Consider the following 8195-nt stretch of genomic DNA (forward strand, 5'->3'; position numbering starts at 1 on the left):
GTCCGCAAATTTTCTTTTTATTTTTTGTTTTGCCAATGACTGTCGAAATAAGTGATCCATAGCTCCAATCCCAGGGTATGCCAGATACGATTAGAGCGATGAAAAAACATTTCAAAAGTACCTGCCTGAGCAAAATCCGACAAAACTACGACGTCAGCGACGCTGTTCTAAGGGTTCATCTTTAATTTCAGTAGCACTTACGTTCTTAACGTAAAAAGCTGTCGTTGTATCATACTAGGATGACAGCATACAACTTGTCCTGGGTTCTTCTTCCTTCCTGGTTTGCTTAGATAATCGAACAGTTGCACTTGAATGCTGATATCTACCGAAAAAAATCGCCGTCCTTTTCTTTTCTTTCTACTTTTCACTTGAGTCTAGAAAGCGTCAATGCTAATAGAGCGTCATGTCAAGCACATAACTGGATAGCATATTGAAATTACACCGAAGATTCCTTGCTAGTCCTATTTAGTCCTACTGCTGGACCTACCCTAGAATTCATATAAATCGTGCACTTTCCTTTTAAACACTGAAGACCGTTAATGTCTACGACTTGTAGGCATCCCTGTCTGACCCGAAGCCGGATCGCCACCTCGCTCATCTAGTCTGAATGCTTAAAACTCCTATAATAAATTTGCCTGACACGAGGAACGAGAACAATAATAGTGTAATTTTGCGCGGTTAGCCCCTAACCTGATCTTCCCTTATTGGCACATGTTGTTTATAGATGTGCATTAAAGAATCTGAACCCGAACCTTTCTGATATAGGTATCCAAATACTGCTTTTCAATTAGCTGGCTCATGGCCGTGTATTAATAGATAAGTAGTGTTCACTTAAAGATTATTATATAGTACACACGGCATCGTTAAAAAATACGCTTTTACTTTATTTTGTTTTTAATTTCTCTATCGATAAAAGCTATACTCGCAGCTGCTATCGTAGCGGCTGTAACATTCGAAACCTTCGCTAGGTAGAATAATGGGTCTTTCGGAAAAAATTATAACATACAGGCGTACAGGATTTTGCCACATTGGCTGCTACAACGATGTATAGGTGTAAGTGTTGCAACACGAACAACGACTGCTAGCCGCTGATCACACGCAAACACCCACACAGTATTATTCACACAACGAATGAATGTTATACAAATGAGACCATTATAGCAATTTATTGATCCTATTGTATCATCATTATCTCTATATTCTGGTCTCATGCAGAACAATTCTCTATATAGAAATAGAATGTGACCAGAAGAAGGTAGAAGCACGAGTACAGTGGTAAAAGTCGTTTGGTTGGGGGCCGATGGAGCAGTCGCCGTTGGCTGCGGATGAGGCTGCTTTTTCTTCGGAAGAGAAAGAGGTTGCCCCGTTTGCCTTGGTTAGCGTACTAACTGACTCGAGTTGAGAATGGACGACCATATTTGCCACCACTGATGCTGCTGTCACTGCTATTAGTTAGCCAGTTTTCGCGCCTATGCAGCTGCTAAGCTCATCGCATTCACCTGCGTCAGTTCTCGACGATGCTCGCCGCTGAGCAAAAAGGAAGATCACAATTACATAACAACGACAATTCGTAGTTTTTATTATACTCATTTATTATCGTTAATGTGAAACAAGCGGCAACGTAGGCTTGGCTTTAAGGTCAGTGAGTTACAAGCAAATAGGAGTGGCGACTTGATGCGCCCATATATTATAATGCTGTTTGATATTTTTGTTCACTTAGATCATTAAATTGTCGTTCACGGGACTATATTGAAGTCATTTAGGCAAACAGCACGTTTTGTTGATGACGGTTGTTTCCTCGCTTGTTAGACAGCCTAAAATTAGTAGTATACTTTATTTATTTATACTTGGTAGTTCGAATCCAAAATCTGATTGCAAAATTACCTTTGAACAAACACTGAAAACTAAAAGAGAACTTTCAATATTAAATGTTTTTTTTTACTTTATAAGTTCTGAACAGAATAAGGTTTGCAGTTATTGCCTAAAAAAGTTGGTGTTTGACAGTTCTCAAGAACACAGCTCAGAAGTGGTCTAGTTTTACTAAAAAAAGGAGATATTAAAATCCAGATGCCTGAAAAGCTTGAAACATCCAAGTTGATTTATGAGAACGGTCCTTGCGGATGGAAAAATAGATCGCAGATTAGTTGGCGTAAAACGTATTTTCGGTGTATACATCGTAGAATGTTTCTTGCAGATTCTTAGATCTTGGCAACAGCAGCTGTGTTGTGTTGCCTTCCCGCTTGGAAAGGTTGCTCACTGAATCTGGCTCAATGGACTTTTGTAAGTTGATGCAAGTTACCCCCAATAATAAAATGGTTGCCGCGGCCCAGGCTGTGGAAAGCAAATTCAATTAGACAGAATAGTTTACACTTGAATTAGGGGCAGCTATTCATACAGACACGTCTTTGCGCAGGACTTTGGTCCACATTTACTTTCTAGCCTCAACGTTTGATGAAATATTCAATCCCTTGAACGGTACAACGTACATGCGACGTCTTCTACAGGGCTTGTGCTACGTTTTGTACTACTACTACTACTATAAAACGTTGAGCCCAGATGACCGAAAATAATACGGTTTCGATAATTTGATAGAATGAAATAGTTTTTTTTCTCGCTACCTACAACTATATCTATAAGTGTATGAAGTTATTTCGAATATATGAACTACCTACCCTCATCGCTACTGTGCCTGCATACGGTCTTCGATCCACGAGGTTGTAATGGATTCACTATATTGCTGTAATAATCATTACAACCATTATCATTTAGTGAACTAAGCTTCTCGATGTTGATTACACGAAATGTGCAAGAAATTCGTTTTAAAAACAATTCTAGGTTTTAGCTCGAGCCAACAAAAAAGTTCTGGTGGTAGCTTATTTGCCCAAGTAAAGGTAAAGATAGCATCCGGAAAGCAAAATCAATCAGCGTATCAAAACGAATGTGAAACAATTTCCAAAATACTACAACTCTCCTAACTTAAGACGTTAATTCAATATTGTAAATTAATTCGATATTTTGTTCAACAAAAACAGACTGCAGTTTACCTTGCCGCTTTCTGCTGTAGTTCAGTTAATTTACGAAACTTGACGCTAGTGCATTAACAATATTTTTTAGTAGATAAAGGTATACATTTTTTTGAGAATCTTGCTTAAATCGTACTCATGGATGGATAAAAAGGCACTTAATACTATTTATGATTGACATTATTGGATCAGATAAAAACAACGTCAAACATACGATCTCCTTTTCCTTATTGTCATCTTCAGCTTAAATACGTTCGCTTCAACAATTCGCGGTTTATGACCCGTCATCACTAGCGACACAGCGATAGTCTCTGTCGATGTTCGGCCCAACCAAACCGTGACCACTATTGCAGACCTCAATCTTCTTATTCTAGATGTTATGCCACATCACCTTTTGTCTGTATATAGTTTTTTTTAAGGAAACGAAAAAACAAAGTGGAATAATTGAATCACCAAAGGTAACTTCTATAATTATACGGCTAGTGTGTACCGTATGTTTCTTTGTCTTTATTTTTTAGAAAAAAAACCACAACACAGATAAAAATAATTTAAAAAATTTCCTTGAACGAATTATTTACTTTCTTACAATAGATGTTCATTACATAATGCTATTATCAATATCACTGAAAACGTAAGATAGGTGTGTGGTGGAAAGTTCGTAACATGCAGCATCGTCACAAAACCCAACAGATAATTTGTCAGTAATAGAATAAGCTTTTATCAAGGCTGAAACATTACTTGTAAGTTCCAATTTTTTTAGTAAGTAAAAATCCATACAGATAGTTATATATAGGCGAAATCCCGGTTATAGCCTTTACAGCAAGCCCTAATTACATATATGTTATGAACAATTTTCGACGCTTTAGTTCGCAAGCACAATTACTACTTAGATGCATAGTACTTCTATTTGAACCGACTCGGACGAACTTCTTCCGTTGGGAAAAAATTAAGTTTCGTGTCAAAACACTAAGTGAAATAAAGAAAAAGATTATGAGTAAGTATGCAGAGAAAGGTAGTTCGAAAAAACGAAAAAATTGCCTGAAAAGTCTACTATCAATCCCCAAACGCCAATATAACCATCAAGCCGATGTCTAGCTTTAGCTACCTGCCGGCACCGCTAGCATAAGAAAAACCGAAGCGAACGGACAAGCGCCGCGCCGACCAAGCGACACCGAAATGCAATACACTCGTGAACAAACAGAGCCAGGGTCATCATCAACACGATAATAATCATCAGCATCATTGCCATCAGCACCATTATTATCGCAAAAATTATCAGGAGAAATTGCAGCGTAAGGCGAAAAGAATATATTATATTGTACGCATGTATGAGGGATATGTTGCAATGTCAGTGTTAACAGCTATGTTCATATTCTGGTGTTTTTTTCATCTTGTGCCATCACATCTCCTGGTTAACACGACAAGGTAATTGCATTCGTGTCGAATGTAAAAAGTTGTTATCGAAAAATTTACAAAAAACAGCTCTGGTCTTCGGCGCAACCTTCAGAAATAGCGAAATTCAACTGAAAAACAAAGCTTATTGCCATCGCAATATTTAAAGCTCACTTGTGCTTGGCAAATGTCAGGGGATGTTTCCCTCGAGTAACCTAGATTGACAGTATTAAAATAGTTTCAGTAACTTATACCTTAAGTGTTCACTGTAGAAAATTATGGAGAGACTCAACGACTGCTTAATCCAATATGAAAACATGATTGGCAGGCGTCTGCAGACAAAAAAAAAAAATTGATTTTCTTGCTAGGCCATAAATTACTTGATTATTAAACTGGTTGAGTGTTAATATTGGGATATGCACAAGATTTACTGTGATATAGACGGTGTTTAGGTTTGAAGATAAACTAATAATGGTGACAATTTTTCTTCCAATAAAGTTTGACAATAATGTGCAACAAATAATTTACCAAAAATTACCACGTAACTATTGGTACAATAACAAAAATCCTGGGTCCACACTTCGGTAAAGATTTAGTACAAAACTATAACAAAGTGCTTATTATATGTGAATGACCCCTATTATTGATAAGCCACAATTTACGAGAACTACATCGGTTTATGATATGACTTCAACTCGTTAGTATACCAGTACTTCGGCGGTTATTATCTCTGTAGGCAAGAATTTATGCATGATATTGTAAATGCTATCATTCTGTAGGCACGGACTATGGACGCGGCTTGCTTAATCAAGCCCCACATATAAAAAGATCACAAGAACCACGACTTAGTAGGAACAGAACGCTTCTTAAATGCACAACCGTAGCGAAAATAAGTGCGATGCATTGTATAATTCTATTTGTTTTTTTTTCTTCATAAAGCTTCGCACTACTTTGCCATCTTCATTCTCATCTTCTTTAGTTTGCCCTGAAAACTGAGTCAAACAACGGCTGGTTCTAACAATAACAAAAATATTTTCCTCGCCATATTGTCTGTGCGATATAAATAGTAGCAGCAATCGTTAGGTTAGTTTCCAAATAAAAATTATGTTAATTCGAAATTTTTGTTTCTTTCTGATGTTTGCTTGCTTTCTAATGTTTAAGTTCTTGCTTCATTTACAAAACAGCTCTCTGCTAACATTATAGTCATCACCATTATGCTTATCATTATTACAACAAAAGCTGAGGTTAGTGACGAGGAGCAAGTGATTCAGCAAACATTTTAGTGCAAAATTTACACTAATCGTTATGCTTTCTGAATATTATTTTGAGAGTTATTAAATAATTTGAGAAATTTCAGTCAAAGGTTTTTGCTTCCTGGCTTTTCTTGGCCTACAGTGTTTTTCAGCTTTTACGTCTTCGCACAATACGTTGTAAATTGTAAGGTGCCGGTGCTTCGGTAGTCTTCAACACTGTCCACCATACTGCACACCCAAACAAGCACTGTGTTGGACGCAACAATTTTAAATCAAAAAGGTAGTTACTAACTATTCTGATCTCAATCTGCGTTATTATGTTTCCCATGTCATTAGTTTTCTTCTAATTTCACCCGTAATTTTATGCTGAGTTCATTTTTGTCTTTATATTCAGAGTGCCTTCTTCTTCGGTAAGCATCTGCAAGGTAAACGACGTTTTTGAGATTACGTTACAAAATAAAACTACGAAATACTCAAAACATTTTCTTTTACGACCCGGTAATTCAGGTCTACTCATACTTGAAGAAAAGAAACTATCTATTCCGTTAACGAAACTGTGAATATGATAATAATAATAGTGTTTTTCAAGCATGGAAGGAAAGATGAATAGTAAATCTCTAGTGAATGGTTTAGCAGTGTACATCAACATACGTCACGGTTTACTCCGGCTGAATGTGCCAGTTCCTTGGCAGAGTTTAACAATCCGATGTGCTAAAGTCGACGATTGTCTAAGTCAACCTAACGAAACAGTAGAATATAAGCGATGCTCTCCTCAACATGCCGAAGTCATCTTTCTCGTCGTATAAAGCTTGAGGACTTTTCCTTCAACAGCTGAGAATTTGGCATGATTTGTTCAAAACCGACATCCACCCATCAGCTAAGAATAATTCTGAAATAGGGAACGCTGTACACTCACCACCTCCTCGTTGTTAATTGCGAGGACGTCACAATGGCCCTGTCCTGTTTTAGAGATGAGATAGCGCAACCCGAACAAAAATATTCCAGCGGATTCACTCACACGTGATCTTCACCACTATATCAACACATTCGAATTAAGCAACTGTGTCAACAAATAGCCGAACGTTAGTATTTGTGAAGGCCGTCTTACACCTAATCTCTTATTATCCGTTATACACAAGCACATATTACGATACCAAAGGATTTAATCAAGAACACTATTTTAGACGGCCTGGGCTATTAGCAATTGTTACGCATAATGAAGACACAGTCACTTCTGACTTCGACTGGCACACACCGACTCACCAAAATCAAACCTTATCTGCATCCTGAGGTTGGTGGTAAAGGATATAAGGTCTTCCACATGCAAAAGATAGAAGGTCTTCCACATACCGCTTCAATTTTAGACATACACATGTTACACGACAGAGATAACAGCAATAAAAGACACCTCGCATCCATATCGTCTCCTCGGTCACTTCGAAAAATGTAAGCGCGAACTCGACACTGGACTCGGCCATAGTCCGGAGCTCCCAAAGATAATGCGCTCCTCCTAATCATAAATTTTCTATACAAAAAAATACAACAGTTTATGTTACAGGCAGAGTGTACGACAGCAAGGTGGTGGACAAGCAGGCTATGGTACTCCCTTTATCCACGCGGGAAGGAACCGCCAGATATAGACACGTTTCATTTTACGTAAGGTGCAAACCGAACGCTCGGTCCCATTCACCAAACGTCACTGAGCACACCGATCGAAGGAAACTCGGTGACGAAAATACTCCCGACAGAAAAAATGCGACAGCAAAAAAAAACGTCAATATATTTTCTAATCCACTGTTTGTTCCCGTACCATCGCGAACAACGCACAGCTTAAGAACCAGCACCGTCAAGCAATTGTGCTACAACACAAACACATCAGCCTGAACAACATTAGCACAAACCTCTCTAGCAGACGCCAACGACGCTCAGAGAGCAAACGCGGCCGGAGTTGGATACGAGCGCGAGCAGGTGGCATCTCGGCGGTGGACGTGTTTATTTTGTAAGATGCTGGGGAGGAGGAAAACTAAGGGTACGTCCTGCTGCTAGTAATGCCGCTTAGCAATTATGTTTAATAGATTATGTTGCGAAGTATGCGAGCCACGTATTGAAGATTTGACAATGGTCTCTTTAGGAAATCCTGTGCGTATAATTTACGGAACGTTTCAGTTCAGCTAGGTAGGAGCTCTCGCGCGGAGGAGCATCATGTTTCCGGAGTTGTTGTTAGTGCCGTTGTTGGATCGCTGTTTCCACGATGTGTCCAACAACGACCAATGTTGGTGTTATCATCTCTGTGTTGTTGTTGTTCGTATCGCTTTTGGTACTTACAGTGGCGAGAGGTGCGGAGAGATCTTCTGGTCGCAATGCCGCTGCTGCGTGTGCCGTATCAGCCTTACGTTGTCCCTCTCAGCCGGGACGACCAGCGGCCATAGAAAATTAATGGGAATTGCCGGTGAGAAGAAGTGAGGCAAATCAACGGGCGGTAAACAATTGTGTAAATTTCACAGTTACCGAGAGTGCAAAATGTTTC

At 38.8% G+C, this 8195-nt stretch overlaps 1 protein-coding gene across 13 annotated transcripts; it reads right to left on the minus strand.

Moving 5' to 3' along the window:
- Positions 1-860: 860 nt before the first annotated feature.
- LOC111243336 (uncharacterized) lies at positions 861-7588 on the minus strand. 13 transcript variants are annotated; one of them, XR_015328941.1, is made up of 6 exons: positions 6320-7585; positions 5961-6086; positions 3238-3421; positions 2673-2737; positions 2072-2331; positions 861-1527 (listed from the first exon to the last, which is right to left on the minus strand). XR_015328941.1 is itself a non-coding variant. In XM_086990798.1 (6 exons), exons 4-6 carry the CDS (start codon positions 3309-3311, stop codon positions 2141-2143), a joined length of 330 nt encoding a protein of 109 aa, XP_086846924.1. In that variant the 5' UTR covers positions 3312-3421; positions 5961-6086; positions 6320-6406; positions 6585-7584; the 3' UTR covers positions 861-2140. The 13 variants fall into 13 exon arrangements, 5 of the variants coding, with proteins under 5 accessions (XP_086846924.1, XP_086846929.1, XP_086846921.1 ...); XM_086990798.1 differs by having other exon boundaries at positions 861-2331; positions 6320-6406; positions 6585-7584; XR_015328955.1 differs by lacking the exon at positions 2072-2331.
- Between the last annotated feature and the right edge of the window lie 607 nt (positions 7589-8195).

The sequence above is a fragment of the Varroa destructor genome, unplaced genomic scaffold, assembly GCF_002443255.2.
Source record: "Varroa destructor unplaced genomic scaffold, Vdes_3.0 BEIS01000001.1, whole genome shotgun sequence".
In the NCBI taxonomy this organism is placed as follows: domain Eukaryota; kingdom Metazoa; phylum Arthropoda; class Arachnida; order Mesostigmata; family Varroidae; genus Varroa; species Varroa destructor.

Bases quoted from the DNA above. Each gene is read 5' to 3' on its own strand.
- LOC111243336 (XM_086990803.1), bottom strand. From the start codon at position 3,311: ATGACGGGTCATAAACCGCGAATTGTTGAAGCGAACGTATTTAAGCTG. The intron at 2,738-3,237 runs GTATGTTTGACG...TGATTATTACAG, and splicing joins ACAATAAGGAAAAGGAGATC to CAATATAGTGAATCCATTAC. The intron at 2,332-2,672 runs GTAGGTAGTTCA...TGCTTTCCACAG, and splicing joins CAGGCACAGTAGCGATGAGG to CCTGGGCCGCGGCAACCATT.